General features: G+C 52.1%; 1 protein-coding gene across 1 annotated transcript; it reads right to left on the reverse strand.

Moving 5' to 3' along the window:
* Positions 1 to 8,222: 8,222 nt before the first annotated feature.
* Positions 8,223 to 14,400, reverse strand: RND2 (Rho family GTPase 2). The gene is made up of 5 exons (XM_066364051.1): positions 14,241 to 14,400; positions 13,676 to 13,763; positions 12,760 to 12,869; positions 11,940 to 12,074; positions 8,223 to 11,727 (listed from the first exon to the last, which is right to left on the reverse strand). The coding sequence occupies exons 1-5, from the start codon at positions 14,340 to 14,342 to the stop codon at positions 11,473 to 11,475; spliced, it is 690 nt and encodes a 229-aa protein (XP_066220148.1). The 5' UTR covers positions 14,343 to 14,400; the 3' UTR covers positions 8,223 to 11,472.
* Between the last annotated feature and the right edge of the window lie 637 nt (positions 14,401 to 15,037).

Below are 15,037 nucleotides of genomic sequence, written 5' to 3' on the forward strand. Positions count from 1 at the left end.
GGGTTTCGAACCTGGGTTCTCCACATCCCAGTCCTACACTCTATCCACTGCACCACCGCCTGGTCAGGCTATGGGGTTTTTTGTTTTTTTTTTTTGTATTTTTCTGAAGTTGGAAACGGGGAGGCAGTCAGACAGACTCCTGCATGCGCCGGACTGGGATCCACCCGGCATGCCCACCAGGGGGCGATGCTCTGCCCATCTGGGGCGTTGTTCTGTTGCAACCAGAGCCATTCTAGTGCCTGAGGCAGAGGCCATAGAGCCATCCCCAGCGCCCGGGGCCAACTTCGCTCCAATGGAGCCTTGGCTGTGGGAGGGGAAGAGAGAGACAGAGAGGAAGGAGAGGGGGAGGGGTGGAGAAGCAGATGGGTGCCTCTCCTGTGTGCCCTGGCCGGGAATCGAACCCAGGACTCCTGCACGCCAGGCCAACGCTCTACCACTGAGCCAACCGGCCAGGGCCTTGTTTTGTTTTTAATTGATTTTAGCCAATGAGGAAAGGATAGTGAGAGAGAGACAGGAATATCAATCTGTTCCTGTATGTGCTTTGACTGGAGATTGAACCGGCAACCCCTGAGCTTCAGGATAATGTTCCAACCAAATGTACCATCTGTTCAGGGCCACTCTAGGATTTTTTTTTTTTTTTTTTTACAGAGAGTGAATCAGAGAGAAGGATAGACAGGGACAGACAGGAACGGAGAGAGATGAGAAGCATCAATCATTAGTTTTTCATTGCGCGTTGCGACACCTTAGTTGTTCATTGATTGCTTTCTCATATGTGCCTTGACTGCGGGCCTTCAGCAGACAGAGTAACCCCTTGCTGGAGCCAGCGACCTTGGATCCTAGCTGGTGGGCTTTTTGCTCAAACCAGGTGAGCCTGTGCTCAAGCCGGCGACCTCGGGGACTCGAACCTGGGTCCTCTGCATCCCAGTCCGACGCTCTATCCACTGCGCCACCGCCTGGTCAGGGCACTTTAGAATTTTTGACACTTTTTCCTTTCAGTAAGTTATTTCTCTTTTTTACTAGAAGCTTCTTCTTTTTTTTTTTTTTTTTTGTATTTTTCTGAAGCTGGAAACGGGGAGAGACAGTCAGACAGACTCTCGCATGCGCCCGACCGGGATCCACCCGGCACGCCCACCAGGGGCAACGCTCTGCCCACCAGGGGGCGATGCTCTGCCCCTCCAGGGCGTTGCTCTGCCGAGACCAGAGCCACTCTAGCGCCTGGGGCAGAGGCCAAGGAGCCATCCCCAGCGCCCGGGCCATCTTTGCTCCAATGGAGCCTTGGCTGCAGGAGGGGAAGAGAGAGACAGAGAGGAAGGAGGGGGGGGGGGTGGAGAAGCAAATGGACGCTTCTCCTATGTGCCCTGGCCGGGAATCGAACCCGGGTCCCCTGCATGCCAGGCCGACGCTCTACCGCTGAGCCAACCGGCCAGGGCCGACTAGAAGCTTCTTATGGGCAGGATTAGTATCATTTTGTCTTTGTTGTAGCCCCGTTGTGTGCCTGTCAGATTCTGTGTTAAGTACCCAATGAGTATATGGTCTTACCAAGTGAAGGGTTTATCTGGCTGCTCGCCCCACCTCAAACACTTTGGTCCCTGGTAAACTACTCACATTCTGTCACTGGGAGTACTAATTAATTCTCTTTGATCACCCCCACTCTCGTGTGTGTGTGTGTGTGTGTGTGTGTGTGTGACAGAGACAGAGACAGAGAGAGGGACAGATAGGGACAGACAGACAGGAAAGGAGATGAGAAACATCAATTTTTCATTGAGGCATCTTAGTTGTTTGTTGATTGCATTCTCATATGTGCCTTGACCATGGGGCTACAGCAGAGTGAGTGACCCCTTGCTCAAGCCAGCAACTTTGTACTCAAGCCAGCAACCTTGGGATTCAAGCCAGTGACCATGGGGTCATGTCTATGATTCAACGCTCAAGCCTGCGACCCTGCGCTCACGCTGGTGAGCCCAAGCCACTCAAACTAGCGACCTCAGGGTTTCGGACCTGGGTCCTCTGCATCCCAGTCTGACACTCTATCCACTGCGCCACCACCTGGTCAGGCTCCCCCACTCATTTTTTATTGATTGATTGATTTTAGAGAGAGAGAGAAAGACAGAAACATTGATCTGTTTCTGTATGTGCCCTGACTAGGGATCGAACCCACAACCTTTGCATATTGTGATGATACTCTAAGCTACTTGGCCAGGGCCCACTCATTAAAAAAAATTTTTTTTTCTAATTTACTGATTTTAGAGAGGAAGGGGGAAAGAGAGAGACAGAAATATCAATTTGTTTTTCCACAAATTTATGCTGTCATTGGATTCTTGTATATGCACTGACCCAGGATTGAACCTGCAACCTTGGCACTTCAGGATGAAGCTCTAACCAACCAAGTGATCTGGCCAAGGCTCCCCAACTCATTCTTCTAGAATCCTGATTTACTCTAAAAACAATATGAGATCTGCCCTGGCCGGTTGGCTCAGTGGTAGAACGTCAGCCTGGCGTGCAGGAGTCCCGGGTTCGATTCCTGGCCAGGGCACACAGGAGAAGCGCCCATCTGCTTCTCCACCCCTCCCCCTCTTCTTCCTCTCTGTCTCTCTCTTCCCCTCCCACAGCCAGGGCTCCATTGGAGTGGAGATGGCCCGGGCGCTGAGGATGGCTCCATGGCCTCTGCCTCAGGTGCTAGAGTGGCTCTGGTTGCAACAGAGTGACGCCCCGGATGGGCAGAGCATCGCCCCCTGGTGGGCGTGCCAGGTGGATCCCGGTCGGGCGCATGCGGGAGTCTGTCTGACTGCCTCCCCATTTCCAGCTTCAGAAAAATACAAAAAAAGGCCTGACCTGTGGTGGCGCAGTGGATAAAGCGTCAACCTGGAAATGCTGAGGTCGCTGGTTCGAAACCCTGGGCTTGCCTGGTCAAGGCACAAATGGGAGTTGATGCTTCCAGCTCCTCCCCCCTTTTCTCTCTCTGTCTCTCTCTCCTCTGTCTCTCTCCTCTCTAAAAATGAATAAATAAAATAAAATAAAAATTAAAAAAACAAAAAACAACAACAAAAAATATGAGATCTAAATGTCTAAAAATCACTCTTCCTCTTCTCAGCCCACACCTTGATTCCTCCTTGATTTTCTCTGGCCTATCACAAAGCCTACCCCTTTGTGATTAATCAAAACCATACCCATCCAGACTGAAAACATTACTTTCCTCTACCCCTGCATCCTCCAACAAGGCCACCACCAGGCTGGATACTCAAGACAGATAAACTGCTGCCGCCATCACTGCAGAAATAATTATGATGTTCAAGATAATCTCTTTGCAAGTTCAAAGCACTGGCATAACCATTATTTCTTTCTCCTCACTTGTTCCCTGGGAGATGACTAAGGTAAAGATTGTTATCCCCACTTTATAGGTGACAAAACTAAGGGCCAGGGCCTTGCCAAAGGTCACCCACTGAACTGGTGGCAGACCTGGAACTAACCAGCCCAGGAGTCTCTATTCATTAGGCCACAGATGAAAATGCCCTTATTATATTGTCTGGACTGTGTTTTGTCTGGGAGAGAGGGAGTGTGGAGTCCAGTTGAGTGGGGGCAGCGGCTGGGGAAGATAAAAGAAAGTTTGTTCCTGACCTGTGGTGGCACAGTGGATAAGGTGTTGACCTGGAATGCTGAGATCACCAGTTCAAAGCCCCAGGCTTGCCTAATCAAGGAACATATGAGAAACAACTACTATGAGTTGATGCTTCCTGCTCCTTCTGCCCCTTTTTTTTTTTCTCTCTCTCTCTCTGCTCGCTCTCTTAAAAAAAAAAAATCTTGTGCCCGACCAGGCGGTGGCGCAGTGGATAGAGCATTGGACTGGGATGCAGAGGACCCAGGTTCGAGACCCCGAGGTCGCCAGATTGAGTGCGGGCTCATCTGGTTTGAGCAAAAAGCCCACCAGCTTGAACCCAAGGTTGCTGGCTCCAGCAAGGGGTTACTCGGTCCGCTGAAGGCCCACAGTCAAGGCACATATGGGAAAGCAATCAATGAACAACTAAGGTGTTGCAACGCGCAATGAAAAACTAATGATTGATGCTTCTCATCTCTCTCCGTTCCTGTCTGTCTGTCCCTGTCTATCCCTCTCTCTCTCTGAAAAAAAAAAAAATCTTAAAAAAAAGAAAGCTTGTGACCCTATAAAGCAGGGGTCCCCAAACTACAGACCCCTGAGGCCATTTATCTGGCCCCCGCTACACTTCTGGAAGGGGCACCTCTTTCATTGGTGGTCAGTGAGAGGAGCACATTGACGATCTCTTTAGCCAAAAGCAGGCCCATAGTTCCCATTGAAATACTGGTCAGTTTGTTGATTTAAATTTACTTGTTCTTTATTTTAAATATTGTATTTGTTCCTGTTTTGTTTTTTTACTTTAAAATAAGATATGTGCAGTGTGCATAGGGATTTGTTCATAGTTTTTTTTTTATAGTCCGGCCCTCCAACGTTCTGAGGGACAGTGAACTGGCTCCCTGTGTAAAAAGTTTGGGGACCCCTGCTGTAAAATCTTTTCTCTGCAATGCTATAGCAGTTGGTTAATTACAAAAGAATTTCTTTTTTAAGCATTACCACATGTCCTAGATTAAAGAAGGGGAGAAAAGGTGAGTCTGACGGTAATAGACACACAGGTAAGCAGATGTTTGCCATCTTCTCTTGAAAAGGACCCAAAACCAAATGGTATCTCTATTAGCAAGAGAAACTCAGATTACCAGTTATGTGGGTCTTCCCAGCTGTTAGGCTATAGGACTCTACAGCAAACTAGTGCCAAGCAGGGAGAAAATCTCCCTTTGGTGAAGCCTGTCCTGGGCCCTGTGAGCCGCAGTCTCTCCTGGAGGCACGGGGTTTGTGAGGCTGTTTTAGGACCTTCTGCAGCTGCCAAAGTGGGATCATCCCCAAGCCCGCAGAGGCTCGCAAAGCCATGGAAACCAAGATCTGGTTTCTAACCAAATCCCAGAGAAATTAAGAAAAAATGAAATCTCTATAGGAATTCAAGAGGCCATTTCCTAAAGATAAGGCCCCAGGTCTGTGCCAGGGAAAAGGCAGTGTTGAGCTTCCCTTCACACCTGGCTCCAGACTCTAGTGCAGGACTTGGCCCCTTCCCCCAAGCCAGCTCTGCACTGCTCTCAGCTGTTAGCCCAAGGCCAGCCTCCATTACTCCTAGCCCCGTGGCCGAGGCCTCAGCAGCTCCCCTGTGCCACGGGAGGCTGTGGGGTATGGAGACCGACAGAGGGCCAGACCGCCTGAGCCCAGACAGGTAGTGGTTGCACTACCCTGTGAATGCACGAAATGTCACAGAATTGTACACCTTAAAACAGCTAATTGCATGTTATGTAAAGTTCACCTAAATTAAAAACAAAAACTGAGCTTTCTGAGAGAAGAGACACGCTGGGCCTCTCAAGGCTGTGAGGACTGAGACTCCTCTCAAGGAGTGGCAATGAGTGACAATGGGAAGGGCCTCCCCCCTTCCTCCAGGACCAGATGGGAACTGGGGCTAGGCAGAAAGGCCCAACTGGGGCAGCGCGGGGTCTGGGCAGAAGAGAGGCACTCAGTGAAAGCGAGGAGGCTGCAGCCGCCGCTCATTTGCATCATAAGTGATTGGTTTTCCCAGCTCTTTCCTCATTAGGGCACAATGGACAGTTGTTTGCTGGCGCAGCAGATCCATTTACCAAGGGGAAGAAGAGACATAGCAAGAGTGACTGTTGGGCCACAGTGGGGAGGTGGCCAGCCCTGCCGCCTTCCCCTGTGCTTCCCCAGGCCACTAGAACTCTCAAACAATGAGAAGGGCCTTAGAGAGCAAACCAACCCCATCCTTTCACAGATGAGGAGACTGAGATGCTAAGAGGAAGTGAAACTTGCTAAGGTCCAACAGCGAGTTCATGGCAGAACTGGGGCTTCTAGATTCTAGAACTCATTCCAGAGTTTACTCCATTTGCCTGCAATACATATCCCATTTCCAGCTGGTTCAGAGTTCTGTTTTTCTCGTTTCTTTTATTTTTATTATTTTTATTTTTTTTAGAGGGGAAGGGAGAAAGAGAAAGAATAAAAACCATCCGCTTGTGACTGAGGATCAAACCTGCAGCCTCGGTGTCTCAGGCCCATGCTGTAACTAACTGAGCTACCCGGCCAGGGTTTCCGTGTTCTTTATCTCTGCGATATCTTTCCTTCTATTCCAGGCCTTGGTTTCCATCAGTTTTCTCTCCTATGGCCATCTAATCTCCTCTCTCTGTTCCTTGCCCTATCTTTTTCTCTCAGTTTCTAGGCAGCCAGGATAATTACTAAACTTCTAATTAACCCTTGCCCTAACAAGGGTGGGTCTGGTAGGAGAGGCAGCAATTTTGAAACTGTCTTGATGTGTTTTGGGGCATAGGTGGGGAGAGGACAAATATGTGTTGTGACCTATTATAAACCAAGCACTAAGACAGACACATGACACTATCATTCTGTCTTTAAATCTTGCAAGGTAGGTAGGTATTCTTAGGGACAAGGAGTGTGAGAGGCTCAGAGAGGTTGGGTAACTTTCACTAGAGCACCCAGCTGATAAGTTGTAGCTGTCTGACTCCAAAACCTCCATTCTTCCACCTCACCCTGGCACAGGAGCTAAAAGCAAAGTAAGTAACCTGCTGATTCCAGGTGCAGGGAGGTACAACCTCACTGACTAGGCCATTGCTTTGTTGCTACCCTCTACACAGCATCTGTCTCCTTCCATAACCCTCTTTCTTCTCCCATTCCCACCTTCCTCTGGATCCCTTCTACACAGTGGGGAAATCTCACAAATGCAAGCTTTTGCCCCTGGGGGGACAGGGAGATGGCAATCAAGAGGGGGAAGCCTGACAAACCCAGTCCCAGACCTGGAGGTCTCCCTCCCGCTGACACCCCCTCCCAGTTCCCATCTGCCCCTCCCCTCTGTGGGTCAAGCTTGCCAGCATCTGCATCTGTCTTATTGTGCTCTGGGGGAAGGGGAGAGCCAGGGGGTGGGGGGTGGGCTGAGTGGGTGTCTATGTGCGTGAACATAAGGCCTCCGGGTTCATTCTGACACTGAATGAAAAACTAACCAATTATTCGTCCAATCTCATTAATATGCAGACAGACATCTGTTATTTAGGAGTCAACAGCAGAGGCATTTTCGTGGGGGGAGGAGCACTTATGTCTGTGTCCCTCTAGTCTCTGGCTGCTGGGAGGTAGCTGCTCGGGAATCACCCCACCGGCCTGGAACCTGGAGCCTCCCCCTCTCTGACCCTCCCCCCCCCAACCTTGAGAGGGAATAGATTGACTAGAGAGATGGAGAGAGACCTGGGAACCCAACAGGAGGAAGGTGGAGGAGGGGCTGCAGTGTGTAGAAGAAAGTCCTTTGTTGGCAAGGGAAGGGGGGATACCACAGAAGAGCTGAACCCCTTTCCTGGGGAAGAGAATGTGGAGTTGGTGAAGACGGCTCTGCCAGAATTGCTGGGGTCCACCGGCAACCCCAGGGACATGACCTCTTCCTTCTACCTCCATCAGTCTTCAGGACAAGTCTGAGTTTATCTGGGTGGGGTCACCATGGCAACATGAAGTCCTTACCCAGAGACTTCAGAAAAAGTAATGGGGGGAGTTTAGAAAAATGGGAACCAAAGACCTCAGCCTTTGGAGGAGTCACTATAGTGCTAGTCCTCAGGACAGGTGTGAGAGCAAGACACAGCCACCTCCCCTTACTGTGTCTTGGCCTTCATCCAGCCTTTGAATGAATCCCTAGCACAGGAAGCCCCTCCAAGAAGCCTTCTCTGATTTCTTCAAACCCAGCTCAGAAGCACTGGACGTCTAAGTTGTAAAGAATAAAGTTTGACATCATCTCAACCTTTTTTTAAAGGTTCAAACAGCTTTTCTACATTCTTTCTCCTCTGAATCTTCCTCAACACGAGGTAGATGTGACCAGCTCCCTTTATCCAGGTATGAAAACTGAGGTTCATACAATTGCAGGGCCTTGCCAAAGGCTCCTCAGGGAGGAGGGGGAAGAGCTGGGACCCAGGCCCTTGAACTTCTGCCTCAAATTTTTTAAGCTCTTTACATGACTGTCCCTCCTGAGAAGGCTGGAGTCACAAGATGACCCTTTGTCAGCTGAAGCATTTTAAGGATTAAACCAAGTCTCCTGCCCCTGCCCCAGCCCTTCCTTCCCCTCTCCCTTCTGGGCAGTCTGATTGCTGAGGTGAAGAAACACTGGAAGCATCACAGTGTGATTAGTTGTTTATTTCATTAAGTGATTAACGAGGCTACATTGTTTCCCAAAAGGGTGTCTAATTTGTGGGGGAAACAGCTGCAGAGGAGGAAGCTGAGTCTGACTCCTGCAACTGGGGGTGTGTGTGGGGGGGGGTTAGGTTCCCTCCCTCCCGCCTACAGGGGCTTTTTTTCCTCCCCCTTCCCTTTTAAAAAACGTACTGGTTTTTTTAGGGGCGGGGGGGGGGGGGGAAGAAACCTCGATTTGCCGTTCCACCTATCCACACATTCATTGGTTGACTCCTGCACGTGCCCCGACTGACAGGGTACCAAACCTGCAACCCGGGAGCATCTAGACAGAGATGACACTCCAACCAACTGACCAACCCGGAAGCATCGAGACGCCATTCCTACCAAATGACCTAGCTGGCCAGGGCTGCAGGGACTTTGAGGACCAAGGATCAGCCCCATTCTCTCCTCCCACCTATTGGGCTCCTCAGCCCAGAGGTTCAGCCCCTCCCCGGAAATAAAACATCTGGCAACCCAGACCTGCAGAGGGGACCTAAAGCCGTTGCCAGTGGTATTGGAAATGTATTAAACTTTGAGGATTCCTTCAGCTGATTTATATTTCTAATTATGTTTGCCTTAGGCGAATATTGAAATATGTTTGCATTCCCCCAAGCACGGGAGGAGAGGGAGGGAGAAGAGAGGGACACAAACACTGCACTTTGGCGGCTACAAGCTTCAGCCTGCTTTGTAGTAAAGTCCAAAGTGGAGAAAAGAAGCCACACGGCCCCAAATCCCAAGTTGATATTATGGCAGTTCCCTGTGGAGGAAGAGTCAGCCCTCTGGGACCAGACTGAGAGATGGGCCTGGGAGCCCCAGTCCTTCCCAGCACCCTCTATCCAGGGTCCTTGAGGCGGGTCTCAGAGTCAACCTCTAACCAGGTCACAGTTTGAGAAAGTGGGGTACCCTGTGCCCTTGAAGCTGTCCCAGAATCCTTGAGGAGATTGGTTGAGATGGAGCAGGACAGGGTCCTGTAGGAAAGGGAGGGAAGGGGCTGTCTGATGAGCCAGGAGTGGGTAGGCCCTGGCATAGGGGAAGGGGAAGCTATTTTAAACAAAACATCTCAGAGTCAAATCCTCCAGCCCCCATCACTTCATCTAGATAATCATTTTTCCTGACCTGTGGTGGCGCAGGGGAGATAGAGTGTCGACCTGGAATGCTGAGGTCACCAGTTCGAAACCCTGGACTTGCCCGGTCAAGGCACATAAAACAAGCAATGAACAACTAAAGTGAAGCAACTATGAGTTGATACTTCTCACTCTCCCAAAATCCTCTCTTGGTAAAATCAATTAAAAAATTTTTTTTAGGTAATCTACCCCAAAACCAAATTTGGTCACTCAGTCTCTGTTCAAAACCCCTGCTGCCTCCTCACATCCTCAGAAGAAGTCCCGGTTCCTTTGAGGGTCCTGCTGTGGCCTTAATGCACCTTCCCAGCCTTGTCTTCTGCCTTTCCCACCATGGCAGCCCCAATCATGCCATGTTCTATCTCCTCTCCATGTGTCTGCACCTGCTCTACCCTCTGTTCCAAGCGCCTTTCCTACCCCTTCCTGCCTAGCAAACTCCCTTCAACCCTCAGGACCTGGCTCAGAGGACTGGCTCCCAAGCCTGTAAGGAGCTCCCACAGCCAAGGCACTGCCACACCTGGGTACCTCTTTTTCCTGCGCAAAGAGACTGGTCCTTTCAGTCTCCCAAGCCAGTGTCTGGCACACACTTGGTGCTCAGTACACATTTGCTGAATGAGTGAGGGAGGGATGGGCTGTGAATTGGGGCGGAGGGGATCCCAGCAGATGGAAGGGTAAGGTCTGTGTTCTCTTCCAGAGTGTGTCTGGAAGAACTGTCTGGGGCTGGAGGAGGGGAGGGCCAGGGATGGTTCCTGGGGGAGAATGTCACCGAAAAGAGGCCAGTGGGACCAGAGCCAGAAAGGGAATACAGGACAATGCGAAACCAGACTCCCAAGAAAACAGACCAGCACTGTCTTTCCTGACAACAAGTGCTCCAGCAGGCCCCCCCCATCAGCTCTGCTTCTCTAGGGGATTGGAGTGGGAGGAGGAATGTGACTCTAAACTCAGCTGATGCTCCCTCCAAAATCATCAAGGAGCTCAGTATAGAAAGAAGTGAGAACCCCTGCCTCCCCTCCAGGGAGAGCCCTGAATCAAGCCTCTGTCCCCTTGGGAAACTTCACTCTGCCCAGGGTCAGCTTCTGTGACATGGAGGCTTCTGACAACGTCCCTACCCCGACAACCTCCCAGGGCACCAGCAGATACCACCAAGGAGGGGGTATACAGAGATGGTGAGCAAAAGGCTTGGACCACTTCAGCAGGACCCCTCCCACACTAGCAGGGGGCCCCAGCTGGGCTGAGTAATGAATTGCACATCAGTCTACTTTAAAACCTCCTAATGGCTTTAGGATTGTCCGGCTCATTAACTGAGATGAATATTCCCAAGATATCTCACTTCTTCACCTCTGGTTCCTAAAAGGACACTGCTGATCCAACCCATGTTTTCCTCTGCCTCTTCTGTGAGCATAGACAGGAAAGTTCTTCCTGAAGTCTAATTTTCCATCCTGCTGGTAGACTGTTTTGTTTTGTTTTTTGAAAGCAACAAAACTAAAGCCACAGCCGTTTTCCATGGACATGGGCTTTATTTGGGACTGTTGGGGGAAAAGAGAGAGGAGCTAGGACTGGTGGGTATATGGGGGGAGGGGCTTCTCAACTTGGTTTTTTTTTTCAACTTGTTTTTTAATTTAGTGCATGTTGCCTGGAGGTTAGGATGAGTGAGAACAGCTGTAGAAATAAGGAGAGGAAAAGGGAAGGTCATGGAATGGACACTTTCCTTAGGGAAGGAAGCCAGGACCAGGAAATAGGGACTGGAGGCAGAGAGGGAAGGCACCCTTCATATACTGAGACTCAACCAAAGTCACTGTTTGATGCCAGCTTCCCTAACCCTGGTGCCCCATCCTGTCCCAGCTCCTGTCCTGGATGCCTGCTCTGCTAATTCCCTCGACTTCCTGTGGAGAGGAGCGGGTTGAGGATGTGGGGAATTGTGGCACCCTCTGCCTTGGGGTCCCTTGCCTAGGAGAACTGCTAACTCATTCTGTCCTGAAGCCCCAGCCAGAGTCAGGAGGTCAGGAGGTCAGGAAGTCAGGGTACAGGAGGGGAACAGCTGTGCCCTTTACCACCCCTCCTGACACTCCGCCCCTCTCCGGATCCTCACATGAGGTTGCAGCTCTTGGCTCGATCCTTGTGTATCTCGCCTTCATTCCCGTTCCCCCGGTCTGGCCGTCCTGCCAGCTGAGTGGATCGCTGCAGTCCCCGGCGAGAGTCAGTGCGGCGCAGCTGCCTGTGGCCACGGCCAAGGGAGGCCACTGTGGCCACGTGGAAGACATCCCTGACGCTGCGCTCAGAGGACCGGGAGGAGCACTCCACATAGGACACAGCCCCCACCTGCTTGGCCAGCACAGTGCCCTAAAAGGGTAGAGTGCATAAGGGAAGTTAAGAGTCCTAATCTCCAGCTCAGCAAGGGGCAGGGAAGATGAAGGCTGGTGGAGAGGGGTCATCGAGGGATCAGGTCAGAGGCCAGGACAAAGGATAAACAAAATAGGGTGTTTTCAAATTAGAGACTTGAGAAAGAAGTGGGAGATCTAGGCTGGGATGAGGTCAAAGGTCAAGGGTCCCACCTGCTCATGTGTAACAGGGATAAGCCTCTGCTTGGACAGTTCCCTCAGTGTGGCCAGGTCAGTCCGCATGTCCAGTTTACAGCCAACCAGCACAACTTTGGCATTGGGGCAAAACTCCTGAGTCTCCCCTTGCCACTATTTGGGGAAAGAAAATAGAGTTAGGGAGAGATAGAAAGAGGCCACACCAGGAGGCCACCCTTGCTCACAGCATGCAGAGCTAACACCCCTCTGGACTCTCCTATGTGAGCAAGGAGGTGGGAACAGTGGGCTTGGGTTGAAAACAGGGATGGAGTGTGGGAGAAGGGGAGGGAGGGCGTGCTGGGCTGGGGCTGCAGGGGCTGCTCCCTGCTTCTAACTCAGGTGCAGGGGAAGCTCTGCCAGCCTGGAGCCTTCCCAGTCCCACCCCCTTTCCCAAATTTGTTCCTGGGAACAGACCAATCCAGGCTCCTCTCCCCCACCCGGGAACTGGGGCTGCCTTAGCTGACTTCTGTCCTTTCACCATAGCTTTTCTCATGGAAATAGGGGCCTGGAGAGGAGACTACAAGGCTTCCTTGAGCTCCAGGCACAGCATCCCCATCCTATCCATCTAGGGCTCACAGCCAAGGAGATGGGGAGGGTGCCTAAGGAATCTCTTGAGTGCCTCTCCCTGCTCTCCCCCATTGCGCCCAGATGCCCTCCCCAGCTCTGAGGACTGATTTCCAGGGAAGGGGGGTCAGGCGGATGAGAGCTTCACACACTGTTCAGCTGGTGGTTCAGGTTGTGTTAGGACCATGGTTTCTGGCCCCCCTCAGTCTAGCTTCCAGCTTCCCCAGGCTCCCACCTTCTTGAGGACACTGTCCAGTGTTTCTGGTCGGCTAATGTCGAAGCAGATGAGCACAGCATCTGAATCAGGATAGGCCAGGGGCCGGACGTTATCATAGTAAGAGGAACCTGAGAGAAGACAGGGGGGAGAGGGCAGATGAGGGTTCTAAGTGGGTGGGAGGCCTGGAAGGGAATGGGAGACCTTAGCAATCCTGGCCAAGGGATGCAAGGAGCAGAGAATGGAAAAGAGCAGTTATTAATACCCATCAAGGAGTCTGTGCTTTTCCAAAGTGGGGGTGGGAGGGTGGGGGTGGGGGGCAGACAGAGGGGAGGTTAGATGGCAGAAAACAGCTCTCCACTTCCCTAGGGGTTTCTCTAAAAGTAATCATTCTTAATCTTTTCTGAATCTGAGAAGCTCATGAAATCTCTCGACATTTTCACAAAATTTTGCATGTGCTTTCTGGGCTTTGACAGACATCTTCTAATGACTTCCAAGGGACCAGAATGAAAATACAAACCCTCCTTTTTGGAGAAGGGAGAGAGCTTGCCTATCCTCTTGGCACTTGAGCTCAGATTTCTATAGTTCAGTCTAGAGAAGTAGTTCCCATACCCAAAGAAATTCTATGTCTTTCCTAAACCTAGTCCAATCTCCTAAAAAACATGTTCCCAAATAAAAACCATTCCTTCTCAACTTTCCCAGGTAGGCAGAATCCAGTGGAGGGTATTGGATACTGGGCTTTTATCCTCCAGGAGATGGTTTCTGTATGTCAGCAAGCTCTGCCTCAATTTCCCTGGCTTTAAGCATTAAATTGATTTTCCTTTCTCCTAGAATTAGATGGATGGGCTGAGCTGACCTGAAAAGCCTAAAGGTCTAGCCAAGGGAGGAGTCAAGGTGCGGGCCTTGGAAGTCAGGGTGACCCCAGGGAATTGTCTACCTGAAGTGTCCCACATGTTGAGCTCAATGCGGCGCTTGTCTATCTCAAAGCTCGCGGTGTAGTTCTCAAACACGGTGGGGACATAACTCTGCAGACACGGATGGGTCAAGATTAGATCTTCCAGTCCTCGTCCCAGACAAATGCCCTCCTCACACCCACACCCTATCCAACCCAGCTCCTCGACACAAGTTGGTTTGGTGTTGGGCAAAGGGGAGATCCTGGGAGAGTCAGCTTCAGGGAATCTCTGCTAGGCAGACAGACCCCCTCCTGGCCTCTTCAGCCCCTAGTTCTTCCCCTTTCCGATGCCCGGGACCTCTGAAATTCCCCTAGCGCACCCTCCGGGACCCTCTGCTTCCCTCAAACCCCATTTATCTCACTCTGACCCCCAGTTCCTTCCACCTTAATCCTCTGCAGTCTTTCCAGAGCCTGCCACACCACCCGCGGTCCTCCGAGCCTCTCTCTCTCGTCCCCGGTTACCCCAGCACCTATTTCTGTTCGTTCCCCGGGCCCCAGTCACCCACCCCCGCGGCCTCAGCTCCCCCCTCCCAAGACGCCGGTCCCTCACCCCGGGGTAGGCGTCCTTGGCGAACACCTGCAGCAGCGCCGTCTTGCCGCACTCGGCGTCCCCCACCACCACGATCTTGCAGCGGCCGCTCTGCCCCTCCATGGTCCCGGCTACGCGCCGGCCCCCCGCGCAGCCCCCCTCCCCGGCGCCGCTGCCTCCTCCCCCGCCGCTGCAGCTGCAGCCGCTCGGGCCGCCGACACCGGCATCTCGCGGGCCCGCGCCGAACCCCCACCCGGAGCCGCGGCCCCCCCTCTGCCCCGCCTCCAGCCCGGCGGCCGCACCCCCGGCCACGCCTCCCGCCCGCGCAGCCAGGAGGCGGGGCCCAGGGGAGCTGGGCGGTACCCGAGGGAAACGAGGCCTGAGAGCAGGATTCTAGAGTTCTGGTTTGATTCAAGGGGCCCCTGCCAGTTTGGGGCGGGCCGAGTGGCCTATTTGACTGATTTGACTTCCTTGGGGGCGTGGGCGAGGGCGGGGGCGGGCAGAGCTTGAGCGAAGTTCTGAGGATAGGGTGGGATTCGCACACGCACGAGACTCGGGTCTTTTGCGTGCCCACGCGTGCACGTCGGTGTGCTAGTGCGGACAAGCGCGGGGGCAACCTTTCACTTATTTGAACAGGAGGGGGCGCAAGATAGTAAGGTAAGGGAGGGAGACTTTTGGGTTTGGTCTCCCTCCTCCAAGCTCATGTCCCGGCAGGGAGTCTTGAGGATAGGAGGATATGGACTCCAAACACACATCAGGACAATGGTGACGTCAAGGCTTTCCGTCCCCATGGCAACGGATGGCCTAGTCTGGGGCAA

Source organism: Saccopteryx leptura, chromosome 2, assembly GCF_036850995.1.
Source record: "Saccopteryx leptura isolate mSacLep1 chromosome 2, mSacLep1_pri_phased_curated, whole genome shotgun sequence".
Taxonomy (NCBI): domain Eukaryota; kingdom Metazoa; phylum Chordata; class Mammalia; order Chiroptera; family Emballonuridae; genus Saccopteryx; species Saccopteryx leptura.